This window comes from Macaca fascicularis, chromosome 5, assembly GCF_037993035.2.
Source record: "Macaca fascicularis isolate 582-1 chromosome 5, T2T-MFA8v1.1".
Classification (NCBI taxonomy): Eukaryota; Metazoa; Chordata; class Mammalia; order Primates; family Cercopithecidae; genus Macaca; species Macaca fascicularis.
In genome coordinates this window covers 188,478,362-188,502,877 of record NC_088379.1, presented here as the reverse complement: position 1 = coordinate 188,502,877, position 24,516 = coordinate 188,478,362, and the positions used below count along the sequence as shown (strand labels likewise).

General features: G+C 40.5%; 1 protein-coding gene and 1 pseudogene across 2 annotated transcripts in view; both read right to left on the bottom strand.

The window, feature by feature from the left end:
• Positions 1–4,671: 4,671 nt before the first annotated feature.
• Positions 4,672–24,516, bottom strand: part of TRAPPC11 (trafficking protein particle complex subunit 11) — a 53,053-nt gene continuing 33,208 nt past the window's right edge. For both annotated transcript variants that reach the window (XM_005556382.5, XM_074040801.1), the window contains 10 exons: positions 24,160–24,308; positions 23,859–23,980; positions 23,176–23,295; positions 20,291–20,356; positions 20,024–20,180; positions 16,343–16,454; positions 12,105–12,196; positions 10,526–10,659; positions 8,895–9,062; positions 4,672–4,937 (listed from right to left, as the gene is read on the bottom strand). In XM_005556382.5, the coding sequence (XP_005556439.2) occupies positions 4,893–4,937; positions 8,895–9,062; positions 10,526–10,659; positions 12,105–12,196; positions 16,343–16,454; positions 20,024–20,180; positions 20,291–20,356; positions 23,176–23,295; positions 23,859–23,980; positions 24,160–24,308 (1,165 nt within the window). In that variant the 3' untranslated portion in view covers positions 4,672–4,892. The remainder of the gene's footprint in view (positions 4,938–8,894; positions 9,063–10,525; positions 10,660–12,104; positions 12,197–16,342; positions 16,455–20,023; positions 20,181–20,290; positions 20,357–23,175; positions 23,296–23,858; positions 23,981–24,159; positions 24,309–24,516) is intronic.
• Positions 11,135–11,235, bottom strand: LOC123573748 (U6 spliceosomal RNA; annotated as a pseudogene).

Sequence of the window (24,516 nt, the reverse complement as noted above, 5' to 3'; positions counted from 1 at the left end):
AACTTAGCTGAAGACAGATTTATTTAGGACTAAGCCCTGGCAGCATTAGAATGGTGGCTGTATAGTGTCACGGCCTCTACAGAACAGTGCCTTGATTAGTCCCAGCTCTTCTCCCACTTGCCATGTCACTAGGTACAGCAGATTCTCTTTTCCAAAGATGGATGCAATAACACCTCCTGTCCTGTACCTTCTGGATGAGGCCATTTCCCCCTCAAGAGGTGACATTTATAGTTTGTGTTCCCTCCCCTTGAATCTGGGCGGACTGTGACCCTAGCAGTGACATTATGTGATACCGAAGGCAAGGTCAAAAAGGGTGACGCAGCTTCCCTTGCTGGTTCCATTCTCACCGGAGGTTTGAGCTGCCGGGTAAGCAGTCCAGCCACCGTGAGCCGGCCACGCTGTGAGGAATCCCGGTGAACGCATGGAGCGACCCTAACTAAAGAGAGGTGCCTGGCTAGCTCCAAGCTGCCTCGGTTCCCCTGGTTCTCACAGTTGGCCCTATTCTGACTCCAGCTACTGTTTGACTCCAACTACATGAGTGACCCCAAGCCAGAACTGTCCATCTGAGTTGTTCCCAAATTCCTGCCCCACTGAAACCATAAAGATAATGACAGTTGTTTTAAGCCATTAAACACTGGGCAGATTTGTTTTGTAGCAATGGATAACCAGAACACTGGGCAAGTTACTTGACCTTTCTGCGCCTCAGTTTTCACATCTTTATTTTTTTATTATTTTTTTAAAATTATCACACATATACTAGGGTACATGTGCACAACGTGCAGGTTTGTTACATATGTATACATGTGCCATGCTGGTGTGCTACACCCGTTAACTCATCATTTACATTAGGTATATCTCCTAATGCTAACCCTCCCCCCACCCCACAACAGGCCCCAGTGTGTGATGTTCCCCTTCCTGTGTCCAAGTGATCTCATTGTTCAATTCCCACCTATCAGTGAGAACATGCGGTGTTTGGTTTTCTGTTCTTGTGATAATTTGCTGAGAATGATGGTTTCCAGCTGCATCCATGTCCCTACAAAGGACATGAACTCATCCTTTTTTATGGATGCATAGTATTCCATGGTGTATATGTGCCACATTTTCTTAATCCAGTCTATCACTGATGGACATTTGGGTTGGTTCCAAGTCTTTGCTACTGAGATTTCACATCTTTAAAATGGGAATAATAAGAGTACCTAAAACCACACTGAGCTTTTATGAGTATTATATGAGATAAAAACATACCCATGTGGCACATCACAGTACTCAATAAATGTTAGCAATTATCATTTGGGAAAGACAGTTTAGAAATCATGACCAACCTAACGAGGTAATATTTGTAGGTTTCCATTTACCATGCACGATGATACTATTTTTTTTTCCCTAAGACAGGATCTCGCTCTGTCACCCAGGCTGGAGTGTGGTGATGTGATCATAGGTCACTACAGCCTTGACTTCCCAGGCTCAAGCGATCCTCCCACCTCAGCTCCCTGAGTAGCTGAGACTACAGGACTACAGGCACGAGCCACTACATCCAGCTAATTTTTTTGTATTTTTAGTAGAGATGGGGTTTTGCCATGTTGCCCAGGCTGGTCTTGAACTCCCAGGCTCAAATGACTCGCCTGCCTCGGCCTCCCAAAGTGCTTGGATTGCAGGTGTGAGCCACCGCACTCTGCCTCATGTTGATACATTTTGGAGGGGTGTATTCTGTAAATAAAAAAACCAACTTCAAGGTTACTAAGAGTTTTATGTTCTTTCAATGGAGAGAAAATAGAAGTTAAAAAAAAAACCGTTTGGAGTGAGCATAGTAAAAAAAGAAGAAAAAGTTGCTTGGAGTGTAACTTGGATGATCCAGAGGCCCTGACATGCAGGGGTACTTGGCAGTTTGAGTTTTTTCCTTTTTAATACAGCTCCTTGCAGAGCAGGGCTGAGGCCGTGCACCCTGAGTGGACACGCATGGCAGTTCTGACCTTGGTTCTACTTCCCCCTCAGTAAAACATGCTTCAGAAAGCAGAAACAATAAGGCCTTGTGATCACGTTCTCTTTTGTTTGCAGGCATAAGTAAATTGAGTGGAAGGGAATGTTATTTCACCAATTTGATCTTTAAGCAAAACCTGAATATAACTGAACTATGCATTTTTCTTTTTCATGAAAAACATGGAATTTTATACTCATTTAGTGAATTTTATGGAGCTCTTCAGTAGGTGTGTCTGAGAATAACATCGTTTGCTAAAATAAAGGGTATGGTTATGGTCACCAAAGGATGGCATAAGTATAGCCAGGCACGGTGGCTCACGCCTATAATCCTAGCACTTTGGGAGGCTGAGGAGGGTGGATCACCTGAGGTGAGGAGTTTGAGACCAGCCTGGCCAACATGGCAAAATCCCGTCTCTACTAAAAATACAAAAATTAGCTGGGCGTGGTGCTGCACACCTATAATCCCAGCTACTAGGGAGGCCGAGGCAGGAGAATTGCTTGAAACTGGAAGGCGGATGTTGCAGTGAGCTGATATCGAACCACTGCACTCCAGCCTGGGCAACAGAATGAGCACAGTGAGACTCTGTCTCAAAAAAAAGAATAGCAGGAGTGTCACTCATTAGAAACGTTTCAGAACAAATCTGTAAGTATAAAAAAGGGTATGTAAGAATACTGGGACGATAAAATAATATAAGAATTTGTTTCCTTATATAACTGAATGCTTTTACTTAGCATTCATTCATAATGCTTTAGCTAGAGAAGATTCAGTCCTGTGGGGTGAATCCACATGGCATGAAAAAATGAGGAGACGAGATTTCTATTTGGTTATCACATATTTGTTCGACAATCTCTAATCACTAATGTTGCATGCACACAACCACCCTGAAAATTACCATCACTGCTATTTATCCACTCTACCAAAAATAATGCAACCCACGTCTAACTTTTAAACTGAGTTGGGACACTTTGGGTGCTTTTTCTGAATTTTAAGGCCAAGTGAGGAGGCTTCAGAAGGGTATTTGCTGGGACTGCGTGGACCCTCCCCATTAAAAGGTGAGCTTCACTTGTCTACTTGCTGTACTTTCCTTAAAAGCACTCCCTCTCTCATTACAACACCAACATGGAAATCACAGCTTGGAATTCTTCACAGTTATTATTTCAGAGTATCAACTGGGGGGCTTTTTATATTCTGGGTGGAAATGTAACATGGGCCATGAAAGAAATGACTGAATTTGAACAAAAATAATGAATCTCCAAGTAATGTGAAGACATTCTGAAAAACGTGAAGAGCCATGCTCTGTAAAACCTCTTCATTCATCAAACAAGCTCAAAATAAAAGATACAGACAGACAAGCAGATCTGAAAGAGAACATGTTTATTTACATCACTATTTCCTTTTTACAATTCCTCCACCTTTCAAATAATAAAATTTTCCAGGAAATCAGGTAGTTTTAAATTACTAAGATATTTTAACGAATACAATTTTCACCCTATGATTTTTATTTACATGAGTTTGCAAGAGTTTTAAATAGTTCTTTTGAAACTGCACAATATAACCAAAAGGTCTGACTCAGACCCTGCATCTTTTCCAAAAACTTTTAGTCTATGAAATTATGTTTATAATAAAATCCTTGCAGTTTGGATCTTTTCAGATGAGGATTTTATTAACACCTCTAAAATATGAACCTGCTTCATAAATGATCCATATTTTGGCTGCAAGCTGAACCTATTTGACATTTTTTGATACTAAGCAAAGATATTTTTGATACCTTAATTAAACTGCTTTGATTAAAACTTTCTGGAAGTTTTCCCTATCATACAACTCCCTATGTTGTTGTGTATGTATTCTGCGTACACACTGAATTTATGAGAATAGATTATTTCCAGTCTGGCCAGTTCTGAAAGAGACACATAGGGGATTTGGAAATTTATGGCACAGGCATTGGTGCATCTACTCTCTTTGTCCAGTCATACTTGGGATGCTGAATTTTCCTGATATTATACATGCAAATCACTTACTTTTGATAGAATTTACCATTCATCAAATGACTTTTTTTTTTTTTTTTTGAGACGGAGTCTTGCTCTGCCGCCCAGGCTGGGGTGCAGTGGCCGGATCTCAGCTCACTGCAAGCTCCGCCTCCCAGGTTTACGCCATTCTCCTGCCTCAGCCTCCCGAGTGGCTGGGACTACAGGCGCCCGCCACCTCACCCGGCTACTTTTTTGTATTTTTTAGTAGAGACGGGGTTTCACCGTGTTAGCCAGGATGGTCTCGATCTCCTGACCTCGTGATCCGCCCATCTCGGCCTCCCAAAGTGCTGGGATTACAGGCTTGAGCCACCGCGCCCGGCCAAATGACTTTTGTTTTGTTTTGTTTTGTTTTGTTTTTTGAGACAGAGTCTCGCTCTGTCGCCCAGGCTGGAGTGCAGTGGCGCAATCTCAGCTCACTGCAAGCTCCACCTCCCGGGTTCACGCCATTCTCCTGCCTCAGCCTCCTGAGTAGCTGGGACTACAGGCGCCCGCCACCGCACCCGGCTAATTTTTTGTATTTTTAGTAGAAACGGGGTTTCACCGTGGTCTCGATCTCCTGACCTTGTGATCCGCCCGCCTCGGCCTCCCAAAGTGCTGGGATTACAGGCGTGAGCCACCGCGCCCGGCCATCAAATGACTTTCAACAATAACAATGGTCTGACATCCTTTCATGTCATACTGAGATTTCAAATATTTATTAGAGAAACTGTAAGACAGATTTTCCTAATATTTTCAAAGTATGGTTCCTCTGAATAGTTGGTATAACATCCATTAAAAAATAGAAAAGATTAACTTTTTACCATGATCAAAGCTAGAGTTCACAGTGGAACACCTGTATAGCTCTGCCCCACGTCTCTGTAACAACAGCCAAGGGCCCGTCTTGAACATCATGCAGCAGCAATAGAAGTATCATCCATGAGTCGACCCTGTGGCTTTAAAGTGGGAAAACAAAGTGTGTTTACAAAGTTACGCTCTATTAACTGGAAGGATTTTGAAATTCTTGAAACTGTTTTACAGAAACAGAATAAGCAAGTGTAAGCATCAAAATAAAAATGGTTATGTGGTGATTCTCCTCCTCTCACCCCAACTCTTTCTTTCTTCACTTGCACCTGGGGATGGCCACGGCACAGGCTGGGAGCCGCCCTCTCCCGCAGCCATCACCAGCTGACTCTGCACTTCCACCCGCCCAATCCTCTTCGGTCAGTACTTCTCTCTCAACCCTGCGTTCCAGCAGCTACTGCCAGGCCATCTCCCACTGACGGCATGTGGAATGGAACCTTGTTTATCATTCCTGCTTAACTGATAGTTTTATTCTCTCCCTCTTGCTCAGGGCCCTCCTATGTCTCAAGGTTTAAGCAGGCCCAGAGCCTGAGCTGACAGGTAAGTTCCTTTTGGGGACTCAAGGTTGCCTAATATCCTGTTTGAGAAAAAGTTTCTGCAGTGAACTCCAACGCATGCTGTGAGGATAAAAGCGGCAGATAAAAACAAAAACTGCCCTATCTCTAAGATCACTGATTGAAAGAATTTAAAACATCACATCAGAAAAGTCAAGACTAAGAATGAATAAAAGGTATCATAACTGTTTTTAGCTGTAAAATTTCTGGCAGGTTAACAACATCCCAGAGGGATATCTAGCAGCTGAAAGAATAAAATTCTTACAAATAATTTTATTTTATTTTACAGATATACAATAGCAGACCTTTGTGGGGAAAGCATGAGAAAGATGATCAGGAAATGAAACAGAAGAGTGTTCACAATCAGAAGTGATTTGCTATGCTTTCAGCAGAAAGACTCTGAGGAATTCCTGAGGCAGTGAAGACAGCACTCCTCTTTCAGTGCGTTGCTGCTGTGGTTGTTCAGATGTATATGGGGTGTGTGTGTGTGTGTGTGTGTGTGTGTACATACATACATGAACACAGTTAAGTATAGCTTCCAGACATTCACGGCAGGAATGGAGTGAGTGAAATAGGTTCCCAATCCTTGATTCTTGACTATTTTTTTAGTACGGATGGAAGCTGCTCAATTTTAGAAACAAAATCATGGCTCAAGCTAGTGAAATCCCTGCCAAATGTAGCTTTTACAAGCAGGAGCAAAACATGAGTGCATCATACATTAGAAAACCAAAGTCTTTTATTCAAAGGAAGAAGAGTATGGATTCAACCTTGCCTAGGATGTCACTGTCCGCTATGGCAGCCACTAGACACATTTAGCTATTGAGCACTTGAAGAGCAGCAGTGTAACCAAGTACATTTAATTTAAACTGATCTCAATAGCCACATGTGGCTAGCAGCTATACTGGACAGCACAGCTCTGAAGTTTAATACAGGTGCACTGGGACCTAAAGTTTTAGTCAGTGATTGTCCGATAAGTGGGAAAGGGTAATCCTCAGCCACTGTCCTTAGTGTGACAAGTAAAACAAAATTGTAGACATTTATGGCATACAACATGATGTTCTGAAATATGTACACTATATATACACTGTGGAATGGCAATTTTTTTTTTGAGACAGAGTCTCACTCTGTTGCCCAGGCTGGAGTGCAATGGCACGGTCTCGGCTCACTGCAACCTCTGCCTTCCAGGTTCAAGCAATTCTCCTGCCTTGGCCTCCCAAGTAACTGGGATTGCAGGGGCCCGCCGCCACACCCAGCTAATTTTTGTATTTTTAGTAGAGACAGGGTTTCACCATGTTAACTAGGCTGATCTCGAACTCCTGACCTCAGGTGATCCGCCCGCCTTCGCCTCCCAAAGTGCTGGGATTACAGGCATGAGCCACCGCGCCCGGCCAAAATTTTTTAATTATAAGTTTTCCTAACTGATAAAAGAGCTGGCCCTGCAGAGTCCAGTCAACATTTTTGGCAGCAGTCAAGTTGCTAAAAGGTGGTACTTGTACTGAGAAAAGGATCCCTGCAGTTAAAAAGGGCACGCTAGTTATGTTAAAACTTAAACATGTTTATTTTCTGGAACCTTTCCTTGTGAATTTAAACACAACCCAGAAGAGGTTTACCTTGAGAGAAAATCAAAAGACTGAACTAGCATTAGTTGGGATTAGGTGTGGGTCTCCTGATCAACAGAGAAAGGAATGAAAGCAATTAATTGATGGAATCAAAAATCTCTCCTTTTCAAATCAGAATTCTTTCTGAGCCTCTTTCATTGTCCCTAACATAATCACTTCCAGATAATTGTGTATCTGGAATCAAAGAGATTTCACAGCAAGACTCCAGGTTTTAAAAATATAATCATTTTTTTAAATGCTCGTGTTTGTAAAGCACCTTCAGTTCTTTGGATGAAAGGTGCTGTATTCCCTTGGTGTAAATGAGTAAAAAGATTATAAAAAGAAAAAAAAATTCTCTCCTTTTCAATATTCGTTACTCTAGTATTTCAAACAAGCTATTTCTGTGCAGCTAGAATATGATCAAGTCTACGTCTAAATGATTCAAAGTACTTCTAACTTTAAAAATAGCAAACTTCAAAAAGTCAAACAGCTAAAGGGACATGACAGAGGCCACCTGTTCCCCCGTTCCCCAACCCAGTCATGAGACTCCTCCCCTGCCCTGCAGAGTGACTTCACCATGGGAGTGTGCAGCCAATGGAAGCATCAGACTGAAGGGATCCGGTGAAAATGTTCAAAAAGTCACTGTTTAAACACAAGGAGATCCAAAATTATGAGATTTTTCTTTTACAATTTATTTATTTTGAGACAGAGTCTTGCTCTGTCGCCCAGGCTGGAGTGCAATGGCGCAATCTCCACTCACTGCAAGCTCCACCTCCTGGGTTCAAGCAATTCTCCTGCCTCAGCCTCCCGAGTAGCTGGGACTACAGGCATGTGCCACCACGTCTGGCTAATTTTCTGTATTTTTAGTAGAGACGGGGTTTCACAGTGTTCGCCAGGATGGCCTCGATCTCCTGACCTCGTGATCCTCCCACCTCCCAAAGTGCTGGGATTACAGGTATGAGCCACCGCGCCCAGCCTCTTTTACAATTTAAAAGTATGGTGTGGAATAGGAGCTTGGGAGGGTTGTTTTTATACAGATAGAAAAAACTCTGTATAAAACTCTGGAAATAGAAAAGCTGGCAGAGTACGGAGAATATATTAACAGATAATTTACCAAATCCTGGATTATATAAACAAGGAATGGTTCCCCTGAACTTGCATAAGACAGACACAAAAAAGGAAGTAGTGAGCAATATAAACTGTCATTTCAAATGAGGGTAGAAACTTAAAAGAGGGCACAGAGCAGTGATATATATTCATGTATATGTATATTCATGTATATGTATGTTAGAGGGACACCAGAAGCATGTGAAGGGATGGCTCTTATTTAGGTATCAGGGAGGGACAATCAGAGGTGGACTGCTGAACTAAATGAACCACTCATCCCTCCAATCCACTCTCTTACACACTGCCCATCCTACGTATGCTTTTATTGTAGGAACCTGGAAATTGTGTAATTTAAAAAAAAACAACAACATTAAATCAGTGTATACTTTCTGAGAGATGGTCATTTTCAGAAGAGAGCTAAATCCAGTATTACACAGTTACAGGGAATCAGGAAAGTTTAAGAATATTTAAAGTCAATTCATTTTGATGAAGGACTAGTTACAAACAAATTACAATTTTAAAGCATACTTTACTAAGCCAAAGAGAAAATATGCTTAAGGATATTATAAAGATAAATCATTATTTACCTAAGGAAATACAAATCTTTGAAATTAGATTCTATAAAAAGCAACTTTATAGAAATGAATAGCAATACTGCCAAATACATAGAATAAAAGGCAAAACTATCACTGTTGGTCTCAAAATACTGTTCAGTGAAGTGTACATGAAAAAGAAGTCGGTTTGTTTTTAAGACTTTGAATTTAAAAAGCAGAAAATTTTTAAGCTTTACCTTGACAAAAATACTGGTAGGAATAAAACGCCTGAGCAGCTGATTTGTGAAGTTAGGAAATCTAAGCAAGTTGATGTTGAGAGACGGCAGCTGCTGGTATCCAGCCATCAGAGGATAGAAATTATATAGCATTTCCTGCTCTGTGCCGGGGAGGATACGTAATCGAATCTGCATCATAAAAAGTCACAGAGAAAGATAATCAAATACACATATGTGCAATATCTATATGTTGTTATCCTCAATTATTTACAAAAGATTGGATAACCAAATCCTTCTAGTGAAATATTCACTCTCTTCTAGTCCACCTTCCAAACAGATTCCAAAGTGTAGGGCTGAATTAGTATGAGTTGAGGACACGGCAGACAGGAAATGTGTAAAAAACACATGCATGATTTCTGTTTCTACCAAGACCTGCAACAGTAACTTGTACCTCCTAAAGAATGAGAACACTAGGCACATGAATATTTTCTTTGTCTTAGCCTAGGTAGATTTTATGTTCACAATATGTTAAGGGATAATTTGTAGAAGTGTCTACTTGTAGACATTATGCTAACATAAGACAAATTAGTTCTTTCTAATCTATTTAGTTGTTTCTGTTTTCTTTTAAGGATTTTACCTTTGTGTTAAGTAACTGCAGGAGGAAAAAAAAAGACATTTTGAAAATCTTCAACAATACTTTAAGGAAGTACACAAACTGGTAAGATTTTAGCATCTTTATATTTCCTACTATTTATAAAAGTGAACACCTGGAAAAAATCAAGACACTCAAGAAAAAAGCTTACTCATTTGTAAATATGATAGCTGGTATATTTAATACTGTATATTATAAATATAAAACAGTACCTGAACATACAGCATATTTGCATATTTCATATAAACTTCTATTTTGCGTTTAACAACAAGCACAGCACTCAGAATGCGCAGAGCATCTCATTAGTCAGGGTGGACTCTTCCAGGCGTTAAGACACATCTGTTCTCTAATTGTGCCCTTGTTCGTTACAAAGTATTTCCTGACTTTGGAGGGGCATCTCTGCTATCCCTCTGACAGTGGAGGACTGGACTCTCACTGAAGCATAGTTTTGCCTGGGTGTTTTGTTCGCTCATTTAAAAACCCGATGAACTTTTCCAACTCTGATTTGACTGAATGAATAAAAAAGTCTAGGTAATTTAAAGTATAGAAACAAAATTGTATCTAAACACACCAAAGGTTAAGTATAGTCTATGCAAAATCAAAATTTCTACAAAACTTCACTGACAGAAAAATGGACTGTTAGTACTAGTACAGTGAAGTCTCCAGGCCTCACACTGACACACACACACACACACACACACTCATCAGTAATAAGGGGACATCTTTAAGTTTTTCAGAAATTATAACATATTATAATACAGTCCAAGGATTTGTGGACTTTTGTTTTATAAGAACCCACATGTCTGATCTCAATGATGTCACGAGCGTAACCCACCATTATAGGTAGTTGTACTTAAGGTGCTTAAAAATTCACTATTACCAAAACAATAGGGGCCACAGTCAGCTTTACTCAGTTCATTCATAAGAACCAAAGGTACAGCTCTCCATCTCGTGGCCGCAGTTTTGTGTCAACATAAACACCACAGGATATGGCCTGTACCTGTTTGAGACCTGAGAACATGAAGGCATCACTGGGCTCCACAGAAATCTCCACATCTTGAACGAAGTCGGTCTTATTCTGTAGGTGATACTTGACTGGTAAGGACTCTCTGACACGCCCAAATGACGGCAGATCTACAGACAAAGATGACACATTTCTCTTGGTTTCAAAAATAGCTCACCACTTATGGCTTTGTTTTGTAAATGAATCTCATTCTACGGACATAGTATCATTTAAATTAATGGTGTTACTGTACTCTCGCCAGATAAGACAAATTCTTTGATCGGACAACAGCAATAGGACTATGATAAAACAGACTAAGGAAATAAGTGTCCTTCTAAAAATGACTGGCCCAGACAGGGTCCTGGCTATCAGGAACTGAATTATATTTTAGGGATCATTTTTTAAATCCATAAAAGATTTCCCAAAATACCAATCATGGTTCCTAAACTAGAATAAGCAAAAGCTGTGTTTTAGTGAAGTTGTAAGTAAAACTTCATTCATTCGTTTGTGGATACACTGTTGTTTGGTGTGTGTGTGTGTGTGTGTGTGTGTGTGTGTGTGTGTGTGTGTTCTGGCAGTTCTGCCGTTTCATTTTTCCTAGGATACAAAAATATGGAATGCTTCCTGAATCTGAGTGTCATCCTTGCACAGGGCCATGCTAATCTCTGCACCATTCCCATTCTAACATATATGCTACTGGTGAGCACTACACCCAGGTTTTGTAAATTAGAGACATCAGGATAACCAAACAGTTGATAAAGGGAAGTTTCTCTTGATAAAGTATTCCAGTAAAGAAAGAATGATGGACAGATCCTACCTGCCTCCTAGTGGGAGCATATACCATTAACTATGAAGCATTCTTGCCAAAAACTTGACCCTGAATCTGATCAAGCCTACAGACAGGCTGCCAATTCATAGCGACAGAGAAACATCGAAAAATAACACCATGTAATCTGCAAAATCCAGGCCATGGGAAACTCTATAGGACAAATAACTTAGTTTCTTCAGCAAGGAAGACATAGGGGGAGGGAGAAGGACAAAGTGGTAGAGAAAGTGGTACTGGAAGAGGTGATGGAGGGGTTAATGGTCAAGGAGGAGAGGAGAAAGGGCATGGGGGAGGGAGAGATAGTCAGCTTACCAGCTTATATATAGGTTATAGCTGTATAGTATAAGACTTATCCATCAATTACAGTGTATAGACCTCAAAATAAACTGAAAAACCATCCAGAGTTAACTAGGAAAATTTCAACATTGGAATTTGATGACATTAAGACACTACTGCTAATTTTTAAAGTTGTGATAATGGTACTGTCATTATATATTTTAAAAAAGCTATTATTTTTAAGTCAGGCATATGAAAGTATTTATGGCTTGAAATGGTATCTGGGATTTGTTTCAAAATAACAGGGGTAGGAGGAGTGTATAGAAGTAGAGATGAAACAAGACTGGCCATAACCTACTTTTACAAATGTTGAAAAACTTTCATAATAGAATGTTAAAATAACTAAACTCTTAGAAGTTAAAATAACTATTGTTACTGGGTCCTTCTTATCAAGTAAAATTTGAATTCCGCTACCTGCATTCACATGGAGAGGGATATTTTCCACAATCACATGTGGCAGAGTGATGACAGTTCTGATGACAGGGATGTTCTCCATTGCTGAGGTCCTGTGGCAGAAGAGGTCATCTTTTTAAACTCACATTTTATGAAAGAAGCTCATCAAAAACAGGAAACGTGTATTCAACAACTAGTTTCAAAGGAACTATGTTACTTATCCATTTCCCAAAACATTATTATTATCATTATTACTATTATTATTTTGAGATGGGAGTCTCACTCTGTTGCCCAGGCTGGAGTGCAGTGGCGCGATCTTGGCTCACTGCAAGCTCCACCTCCCAGGTTCCCGCCATTCTCCTGTCTCAGCCTCCCGAGTAGCTGGGACTACACAAGCCGCAACCACACCCGGCTAATTTTCTTTTTTCTTTTGTGTTTATAGTAGAGACGGTGTTTCACCGTGTTAGCCAGGATGGTCTCGATCTCCTGACCTCGTGATCTGCCCACCTCGGCCTCCCAAAGTGCTGGGATTACAGGCATGAACCACCGCTCCTGGCCTTTTTTTTTTTTTTTTTTTTTTTTGAGACAGTCTCGCTCTCTCACCCAGGCTGGAGTGCAATGGTTCAATCTTGGCTCACTGCAACCTCTGCCTCCTGGGCTCAAGTGATTCTCCTGCCTCAGCCTCCTGAGTAACTGGGATTACAGGAGCATGCCACCATGCCCAGCTAATTTGTGTATTTTTAGCAGAGATGAGGTTTTGCCATGTTGGCCAGGCTGGTCTCCAACTCCTGACCACAGGTGATCCACAAGCCTCAGCCTCCCAAAGTGCTGGGATTATAGGCGTGAGCCACTGCACCTGGCCTCCCAAAACATTATTAATGGAAACAGTTTTGTGAAGTTAAGAACTTTTAAAATCACACTTCTGAATATTTCCAATTAACAAACTGTTATAACCCAGGGCTGCTGTGTGTTACCAGCGGGGGTAAGTCAGGAGGTGTGTGAGACTGTCAATCATGATGCTCACCATTTAATACAGTGTTTTGGTAGCAAGGCTTTCTCAATTCAGGAACAATTCAGTGATTTACGTTATGACATAAGTTCCTTAACTCACTGAGGAAGGTTTACAGGCGGGCCCCAGACCACTCTGAAGAGCACTGTTGTAACTCACTACAAGTATATGGTAGAAACTGAAGAACTAAAAGTATTTTACTATCAACAAACATAGTGGTGCTCCAATATTTATGGAGCTGAAGTAATATCATGAAACTGTTAAATATTTTCCCTGTGGAACAGTTAAAGTGGGAACTACAGGGGTGGTGCCAGGGAAATCCCTTGCGAGTCTAAGGGTGGAGCAGCTGACATGACGTGCAAACTATCACAGAGCAAAAGCAACAGGCAAAGCATCTAAGCTTCATCAATAATAAATGAATATATCTCTGCGGTAATACTGTAGTATGATGGAATAATTCAGCAGTGCCTTTAAAATGCTGTTCTGACACCTACAAACAAATAAATAAAACTAAACATCAATATGGTAAATTCAGGAATGGGGAAAAGACAAGTTTATTTACTTCTCAATAAAATTACCTATTTCTCCATTCTTAAAAAGTTTCTGCTTTGGTTTCTAACATGGTAAATATTTATGCATATAACTCACATAAATAAGCTGTTTAGGGTTCTCAATGATTTTTCAAAGTGTAAAGGTGTCTTGAGACCAAAAAGTTTGAGAACTGCTGCCCTACAGTTGTCTTTTTATTTTCTGCCTTTGTCAGGTTTAGGTATGGGTGCTCTTCACGAACAAACCCAGGGAATTTTCCTTCTTGTTCTATGCTTTGCATATAATGTATAACATGAAAACAATAAATCATACCATGTAATTACATATACTAAACATATACTCTATGAAGGTAATTTCATGAATTTCCTCCAGTTACTGGGTTTTTAGGTTAAAAAATTTTCCCTTAGTCAATTTTGATAATTTATAACTTTTCTGTGACAGCCATAACATTCAGATCTTCCACTCATTATTCTGAGTTGTATAAACATTCCCTTAAAACTAATATCTGCCAGGTGCGGTGGCTCACATCTATAATCTCAGCACTTTGGGAGGCTGAGGCAGGTGGATCACGAGGTCAGGAGATCGAGACCATCCTGGCTAACACAGTGAAACCCCATCTCCACTAAAAATACAAAAAATTAGCTAGGTGTGGTAGTGGGCGCTTGTAGTCCCAGCTACTAGGGAGGCTGATGCAGGAGAATGGCATGAACCCGGGAGGCGGAGCTTCCAGTAAGCAGAGATTGTACCCACTGCACTCCAGCCTGGATGACAGAGTGACACTGAAACTAGGCCGCATAAAACTTAGAAACTAGGCCTCATAAAAAAAGAACTTAAAAAAATTAACACCAGGTGGCTCTGGATAGGGTCCCACCCTGCCTCAATAGGGTCCCACCTTGATAGGGTCCCACCCTGCCAATTCCGGGAAACAACCTCATGGGGTCCCACCCTGCCAATTCCGGGGGTCCCACCCTGCCTCGAAGTTCCCGGAATCAACAACTCCAGGAAAAAACCTCATAAGGTCCTGCTCTAACCAATTAGAACAAGACACCTTGCTCAGGCCATAGACAGACCCAATTACCACGCGCCTAAAGCTTTGTTTGAATTTCGCGCCCTAAGCTGTGTTTGAACTTGTGTTTGCCTATATAAACAGCCTGTAACAAGCAGTCAGGGTCCCAGGGCCAACTTAGAACTTGGGACCCTAGCGCGCTAGTAATAAATAACTCTCTGCTGTGAATCTCGTGTCGGTGATCCTTCGCGGCGACCCCTGCCCAGGAAGGAATCGACAGTTCGGTTCCAACAACACTCCGTCTCACAACAAAAACAAAAACAAAAACAAAAAAAAACTACTGGCCAGGCGCGGTGGGTCATGCCTGTAATCCCAGCACTTTGGGAGGACGAGGCAGGTGGATCACAAGGTCAGGAGATTGAGACCATTCTGGCTAACACAGTGAAACCCCGTCTCTACTAAAAATACAAAAAATTAGCCAGGCGTGGTGGCGGCACCTATAGTCCCAGCTACGCAGGAGGCTGAGGCAGGAGAATCCAGGAGGCAGAGCTTGCAGTGAGCCCAGATGGCGCCACTGCACTCCAGCCTGGGCGACAGAGCGAGACTCTGTCTCAAAAAAAAAAAAACAAGAAACAAAAAACTAGTATCTTCTGACTCCTTTCTCATTTTTCTCATTTTATTCTGTTTTAAAATTTCTGAAAATAACTAAGCCACACCAAGAGGATACACATGAATATCATGTATCTACTTCCCAGTCTAAGAAAGAAATTACAATGATACAATTGAATCTTCCTGCAGAGCTGCTTGTATCCCCCTACCCCAAAGGTAACCACTATCCTAAATTGGGTATTTATCATTCCTATGTATTTTATTCTTTTCCAAATTATGTATGTAGTCCTAAGAAATATATAGCATGTTTTTCAATGTCATATAAATGCAATTTATTCATATTTTCATCAGTAGCTTGCATGGTTCACTTTACCTTAAGATGGTGATGGTGTAGCTCTGGTTCATTCATGTCATTGATATATAGTATTCCACTGTACGAATGTGCCACAATTTATTCTCTTTTCTATTGATGGGCATTTTTGTTTTGTTTTTGTTTTTTCCCCCATTTTTTTCCTATTACAATCAATGCTGCTATGAACTTTTTTTTTAAAACAGGGTCTCACTCTGTTGCCCAGGCTATAGAGTGCAGTGGCACAATCTCAGCTCACTGAAACCTCCACTTTTTGGGCTCAAGTCATCGTCCCAACCTCAGCCTCCTGAGAAGCTGGGACTACAGGTGTGCATCAACAAGCCCGGCTAATTTTCGTATTTTTTGTAGAGACAGGGTTTCGCCACGTTGCCCAGGCTGGTCTCGAACTCCTGAGCTCCAGCGATCCTCCCACCTAGGTCTACGAAAGTGCTGGGATTACAGGTGTGAGCCACTGTGCCTAGCCCATGCACATTCTTATACACACACCCTTTGTGTACAGATTTAGTTTGGCTAAAATTTCAATAGCATAGAAGTCACAAATTGTGACAAGCACAAATTCAGGTTTAATTATCTTTTTCAGCTTTGTGTTCATATCCACGTGACTTCTGCTCTTCAGAATGACAGAAACCCTCAAATATTAAGTGACAAAGATGAAAAAGAAAGGTATCAGAATAACAAAGACATTGAAGAAAAGACAGGATTGACATAATTCTTACCTTTTCCAAGAGATAATGTAATGCCCGGTTGCTACTCCACCTTCAACATTTCCAAGAGATGGGCACCGAAGACAAAAGCATTCACTGGCACTCTCTCCAGTCTGTAAGACAACTGCAGGGAAGGCAGAGTCTTTTCACTCTTTATGCAATGGTTTCATCCATGAAAGGAGAGTTTCACATCCAAGCAATAGAACAAAGAACATCTCACCCACTATATGTTATTTGTAGAGACTTAGAAAGTAGGGCTCAGAGATGTTAAATGACTTTTTCAAGGTCACAAAGTCCACTGTTTTTGCTAATGTATCAATATTCCATCACAATAAAATCCAATTAGGCAGCTGTGTATCTGCGAGAAAGTCCTAAGGAAACTAATAAATGCGAAAAGCTTTGAGACAGAATCAATATTTTATGGTGATTGTTTTTCTTTTTCCAGATTATTTCATGCCTCCAAAGTAAACACTTTGGGGTAGAGAAAAAGAAAACAGAAATTTTCAGTTACTCTTAAAGTACTCAAAATATCATTCCAGAAAATCGTGGCTTTCTCTGAGTAAATACATACAGGTTGACCATCCCTAATCTAAAAATCTGAAACCAAAATGCTTCAAAATCTGACATGTTTTGAGTGCCAACATGACACGCAAAGGTTATTCCAAAAGGAAATGCATCCAGGTGTGGTGACTCACTCCTGTAATCTCACTTGGGGGGCCAAGGCAGGAGGACTGCTTGAGCTCCGGGAGTTTGAGACCAGCCTGGGCAACACAGGGAGCCCTCGTCCCTGTAAATAATTTTAAAAGTAGCCAGGTGTGGTGGTGTGCACCTGTGGTCCCAGCTACTTGGGAGGCTGAGGTGGGAGAATAGCTTGAGCCCAGGAGTCCAAGGCTACAATGAGCCATGATCCTGGCACTGCACTCCAGCCCAGGCGACAGAGTGAGACCCTGGCTCCAAAATGAAAATAAAAATTTTTTTTTAAAAGAGGAAATGTTCTTTAAAGCATTTCAGATTTCAGATTTTTAGATTAGGGATGTTCACCCACTAAGTATAATGCAAATATTCCAAAATCTGAAAAATCCAAAATCTGAAACACTTTTGCTACCAAGAATTTCGGGTAAGAGATGCTCAGCCTGTATTACTAATAGCACTCATACCACCTCAATACTGCCTCACATGGCTATTCACCTCTGTGCAAGAATGCTTTCCTCCTGCCAATTTTATAGTAAATTCCCTGATGACAAGATAAGCACACATTCAAACCAAGTCTTCTCCACCTTTCAGCTCTTCAGAACCTGCAATGTCTCACCTTTAAACGCAAGCAGGCAATAGTACTCATTTAACGGCAATTTTAGCAATCTGTGAGTGAAACTCCGAAGTAATAACAACAACAAAGTTTCTAAACATTAGGTTATTTGTATGGTTTTCTAATGAAGAAGGTTGTGACAGATGAATGGAGTTCCGACTGTGGACAGATAACAGCAGTGAAAGGGAAAAAAGCTGTATCAACCTTTGCTTTAATTATTTTTAAACAATGTTAAAGACTTGGAAATGATATTGTAGCCCAGGAAATAAAATACACATCAATTTGAGCCTCTAGAGATCACCTTTTAAAAAACCTGGGCCATTCATATTAAACTCTATCAAAGTTCTCTTTAATTCTAAGAAGTTAAACAAAATGATCACGATGTTTATGAACAATTAACATTAGGGTCAATTTGTGAGAAAGAAGTGCTACACTGCTACTTTTGAAGACAGGGGAAGGAGCCACACGCCGAGGAGTGCAGGTGGCCTCTAGAAGCTGGAGAAGGCAAAGAAACAGATTTTCCCTGAGAGCCTCCAGAAGGAATGCAACCAGGCTGACACCTTGTTTTTTGGACTTCTAACCTGTAGAACATTAATATAGTTGAATTTGTGTCATTTTAAGCCACTAACTTTGTGGTCATTTGTTAGAGCAGCAGTAAGAAACTAATATACTGGAAGTTCAAGCCAGAGATTTAGTAAACACTTATTAGCTAAGTACTACGATGCTGGCAATATGAAGATGAATAAGACACAGCTCAGGTTCTAAGGGAACACACAGTCTAGTAAGGGAGACATATGTACAAATAAGTAATTGCAATATAATGTAAGTGTTACAACGTAGGTATGTACAAAACACCACGGGAGTAAAGAAGGAAGAGTACTTAGCCCTGCTTGGGAGGAATAAGAAGTTCAAGTTTACATGAGCCCTGAAGAGCTCATGAATCTCTCAGATTCAAGCCAGAGTTCAACAGCTTGAAAAAGATGAAGGTTTTAGACAAAAGTTCCAAATATATGTCCAAAAGTAGCTGGGGGCAATGTTTGACGAATGCCCTAAGTTTGTCTTGGTTGAAAACTGGGAGAGAACAAAGGGCAATAGACAGCCTCGGGTAGAGGCAGCTGGGAAGGTCAGCCAGAGCCTGACCAGGTGAGGTCCAGTGTGTCACAAACTCTAGTGGCAATATGAAAGGCAGGCTACAAAAGAGAATGACTGCCAAGGAAGAAAATGGTTAAGGACCTACTTCTATAGACGAGGTGAGAGAAATGGTGAGGATGGCACTGAGAATGGAGATGAAAAGCTGGATTGAAAAAATGTATGGATGTGGGTGTGAAGGATGGATGTGTGTGTGAAGGAGTGTAGTTTTTCCTGCAGTTTCCAGCTTGGATCAAGTGTACGTATAACAACCCCTCCAACCAGACGAGGGAATGCAGGCAGCCTAAGGTCGTGTGGCAGCTGAAGACTTGCAGACAAAGAACAAGAGAACCAACGTCAGGATACTGGAAATGACCAACGCTGAAAGAAAAGGAATCAGCAAGAATGGACAAATAACCAGCTTCTGTTGAGCTGTTAGAAAATGAGCACTGACTTAAGATATTTCATATTTTCTCATATATATTACTTAGTTATTTCACATACATCATCCTCTTTGACTCTAAGAAGTGATGAAAGGAACCATCCAAGTTCCTTTCAAAAGAGCAAGTGGTAGGGCTGAGAACTGAATCCAGTTCAGTCTGACCCTAAAGCTCATTACTCCCAATTAGCACAATAAGGAAAAAGGGAAGGAGACAGAAAAACAAAGTAGGACAGAGACAATGATTTCCAAACACACAAGCGAAAACCAAGTTTCAAGGAGAGATGGAAAAAAACTCATGAAGACATTGTGAAAGCAAAATGTATTATTAGTACTTTTTGAAACCAGAAAGGTGGTGTCCTGGGTTTCAATCAGTCTTACAAATTGTTTTACTTGGGTGACTCAGAACATTTATCTCCTTCTTTTCTATATTTTCCAAAGTTTCTTCAATAAATACCTTTTCTCATTTCAAGTTATGAAAAACAGTAAACATTGAGAGTCAATGAGAAAAAAAATTTTAAAAATTCAAAAATGAAAAAAGAATTCTTTTGGTGAAGTGCATTTTCAAAGTATAACTTCCATAGAGTAGGAAAAAAATCTGACCTTTTAAAATCAGGTATACTCAAGCAAATGGTATTATAAATGACACTAATTCCACCCTAATTTCATATGCATTTGCTTTCACGAGTGCAGGTCTCAAGTTCCCTCACTTAGAAAAAGTTAATTAACTCTTCCATTGCAAGAGTACACACACACACACACACACACACACACGGACACAATTCTCCTGCTCTTTTAAGCGGGAATGAACCAGACTCACCATTGTCCACCTGAGACTCTAGCTGGTCCACTGTGGTCATGGATGGAGCAAGCTGGAGCTCACTGGACACAACAGTGAGGGCCCAGGGTGAGGCACTTAAGAGGTCCGTCATCAACAGAAAGGGGATGTCAGCATAAACCCTTTCCAGGTGCTCAAACTGTCACAAATGAAGATAAAAGGTCTGTCAGGAATTACATTAATCCATTTTATCATTTCAGTCCATTTCTATAACCTAAATGATTTCCAGTTTGCCTCACAGAAACATACCTTGGTAGAAACAAATTTAACCGCAACATCAAATGGAAAGACTGTTTCGATTGTTACAGTTTCATCCTGCAAGAAAATGTAAAGGGCACATTCAATGGATTTTCTAAATCTTTTTGTATAAAGTTTTAAAAAACACAATCTATCACTGATCAATAATAATCCCAAATTATACATACTAAGAAGTAAAGGCCTTTCTTTTAGATAACATTTGTAAACATTTGTGTCGAAAGAACTGAGTACTATTTTTTTTTTTTTTTTTTTTTTGAGACAGGGTCTCACTCTGGCAACCAGGATGGAATACAGTGGCACCATCACAGATCACTGCAGCCTCGAACGCGTGGGCTCAAGTGATCCTCTTGAGTACCTGGGACTACAGGCGCACACCACCATGCCCGGCTACCATATTTTATTTGTTTAGAGATGGGGTCTTGCTATGTTGCTCAGACTAGTCTTGAACTCCTGACCTCAAGGGATCCTCTTGCCTCAGAACCCCAAAGTGCTGGTATTAAAGGAGTGAACCACAGCACCCGGTTAAAGTGTTTTCTTACACATTATTTATCTCTGGATCTAATGAAGTAGGCAGGGCAGGCATCGTCACCATTTTACAGAGGAGGAATCAGATGTTCCAAAAAGCTAGTGTCTTCCTTTTGTCTAAGTTCTTACTACACCTCAACTCAAAATGACTAATAAGATAATAATAATGTAATGTGACAGACACTGCTATCATCACTATACATGTATTATATAATGTTCATAATCACAGAAGGAAACAAGTGCTATTATGATTGCCACTTTAAGATGAGGTCACATAGCCGGAAGGTAACAAAGGCACAGAAGCAGAACTGAAACTGGTCATGGAGCCTACACTCTTAACCAACATGCTACATCTCCTTTCTAAAAGAGTCTGTTAGAAAAACAATGAGGGATGGGCATGGTGGCTCACACCTGTAACCCCAGCACTTTGGGAGGCTGAGGTGGGCACATTGCTTGAGATCAGGAGTTTGAGACCAGCCTGAGTAACATGGCACAACCCTGTCTCTACCAAAAATACAAAAAATTTGCTGAGTGTGGTGGTGCACACCCATAGTACCAGTTACTCAGGAGGCTGAGATGGGAGGATGGCTTGAACCCAAGAGGTGGAGTTTGCAGTGAGCCAAGATCATGCCACCACACTCCAAGCTGGGCAACACAGTGAGACCCCATGTCAAAATTTAAAAAAAAGAAAAAAGAAAATAAAATCGGGTTATTTCATCTTTCAAATCAAATAACACAACCTCCTGGTAAGAAACCTTTAAAAAAGGTCATACTGGTTAAAAGCTCAGGCTGTAATGCCAGACAGAGCCGAATTCTAATCCTGGCTCAATACGTACTTACTAGCTCTGAGACCCTGAACCTAATGATGTGACCTTGGGAAAGTTATACAGGTTATCTGAAATGCTTGGGGCCAGAAGTGTCTCCGATTTTCTGGATTTTGGAGTATTTGGATTATACTCACTGGCTGAGCATTCCAAATCCAAAACGCTCCCGGGGGCATTTCCTTTGAGTGTCATGCTGGCTCTCAGAAAGTTTCCGATTTTGGAAAATCTGAAAATCCAGAAAGTTTTGGATTTTGAATTTTCAGATTTGGGATGCTCAACTCATGCAGTCTCTGTCAGTCCCAGTTTCATAATCCTCGGGGTTGTTAGAAAAACCAGATGAGACAATAGATATAATGTGCTGAGATTGGCACCCTTATCTCCTGAGTTACCACATAGGACTCTATGTATTATACCAGGCTATGAGACATTGTCAACAGTACATTACATGCCTTCTTCTCTCCCACTTGGAAAATACTAACAATTTTGAGATGGTTTTCTTTCCTAAAGACTTGTAAATAGCCCACAGCCCAGACTCTGTGCAGTAACAAAACTACAAATCCCCACATTGCTAGGCCTTCTGCTCTGCTGGGTTGAGGACCCAATTCCTAAGAGAAAACTAAGACAACATCACTGTCAGGACCAAGAAGATACTAAGTATCATAATGTTCTATTAACAAAAGAGAACATAAACATTATACACAGCACAGTTAAATCTATTTAGAAACATGGCCTGTTTAAAATCTCTAGAAATAGAAAAGAGACCAAAAAGAAATACAAAGAGTTAGCAGTTGCCTTCGAGTTGTGAACTGTAACTGTGATCGTTCGTATTTTCACTTTTATGTGCACTTACCAAAAACAATTTTTACCAGTATTTTTTAATAACAGAAAATTTTTTTTCAAAGGGAGACCTCCTTTTCTCCAGAACCTTCTATATATAAGTCAACTTACAGATTTTATCTCATGTGTGATTTGCTTGAGATCTCAAATCTGTTGATCTTCTATATGAAAAGCCATATAGGCCAGGCACAGTGGCTCACGCCTGTAATCCCAGCACTTTGGGAGGCCAAGGTGGGCAGATCAGCTGAGGTTGCGAGTTCAAGACCAGCCTGACCAACAGGGAGAAACCCCGTCTCTACTAAAAATCCAAAAAATTAGCTGGACGTGGTGCTGCATTCCTGTAATCCCAGCTACTCGGGAGGCTGAGGCAGGAGAATTGCTTGAACCCGGGTGGTGGAAGTCGCAGTGAGCCGAGATCGTGCCATTGCACTCCAGCCTGGGCAACAAGGGCAAAACTCCGTCTCAAAAAAAAAAAAAAAAAAAAAAAGCCATATAAGCCAATTTTCTGTTTAATGTTTGAGCAGTGAATGCCAGCCTCAACAAAACTCAATATAAGTGATTTTTTAAAAAGTTTAAAATTTATAACAGACTATAAGCAGCCAAGCTGCTTATTTCATAGGTACACTAAAATAACACAAAATGGAACTACTCCACATACGACGCTTCATAAAGTAGTTATAAAAAAAATACCTTGTGGCACTTGCAAACAATTTCTTTTTCTTCAGCGGTTATATTGATCAGATAAGAAACATATACAAGAAACATTCTCGAACCCACTGTTCCACAGCGAACATACAACATTTTTTCCAGCTGTAACAAAATAAATGTTGTAATTTAATATTTTACAGATATTTCCTCTTGATATATATTCTAGGATAGTGTTCCCACCTTCTAGAGCTTATCTATACCAACTGGCTAAATTCCTTACCACTTTTACAGAACGTTACAATGTAACTGACCAAAGCCGCCATTGTAGAAGAGCCCTCTGATTACACTCTGGCCAGAGCATAAGGGTGGGATCATTAGTGCTGCATCTTTTAGAGATTATTACTCTCAACTTCCAAAACAGTTTTGTATCTAGTTTGGAAGCAGAAGTTGACTGAGAAGTTACTGCACTAAAGTTACAAACAATGGTTATTTTATTAGCCAACTAATTCATGGTAAGCATGTTTTCTAAATTCCCTTGCAGAAAAACTGCTTAAGACATTTTACATACTTAAATGTGTAAAATGTGTATGAAATGTTCATTAGTTAAATCACTTTTTCAGTCCGAGAATATGCTGTTAAAATGCTCTAAACTGTTAAAAACTCATTGTATATTTAAAACTACAAACTAATCGATTTCCTCTTCAATCCCAGTTGACCAAGTTTACCTGTTCCCCTGGATGTAAGTCTCCAACAGGAATGTCAGTGAGTAAAGCTGGGTAGGATTCATCGCACAGTTCTGTTCCATGAAGAGTCACGTGAGTTTTCTGAGTTAAATTGGCATCCTGTCCTAAAAGAGTTAATATTGGTTCTTCAAAACAAAGAATTCAAACATTATCCCAATAATCAATACTGTGTGAAGAGCACTATGCCATACCTTCTTTTAAACAAGAGTCCTAGAGTTGACATCACTGATGCTTATTTAATGTTGGATTAATACTGATCAAACTTACAAAAAGGGATGCGTACCTGGTTTTAAGCCAGCGGTGAGCTTCACATCTCTGATTTGGGTCTTTTCATGGGATTGAACAGTCACCACCAAACAATACATTTCATTAGTCAGAGCAGGGGGCTCATGTCTCAGATGGACAGAAATGTTTGGAACTCTGGAAATGATCCTTTGAAAAGAAACCTTAGCTAAGTAACTGATTAAAAAAAAAAAAAAGCAAATAAATTATTTAAATAAAGTATTTAAAAGAAATGAGAGGCTGGGTGTGGAGGCTCAGGCCTGTAATCCCAGCAGTTTGGGAGGCTGAGGCAGGAGGATCGTCTGAGCCCAGGGGTTTGAAACAAGCCTGGGCAGCATAGTAAGACCCTGATCTCCAG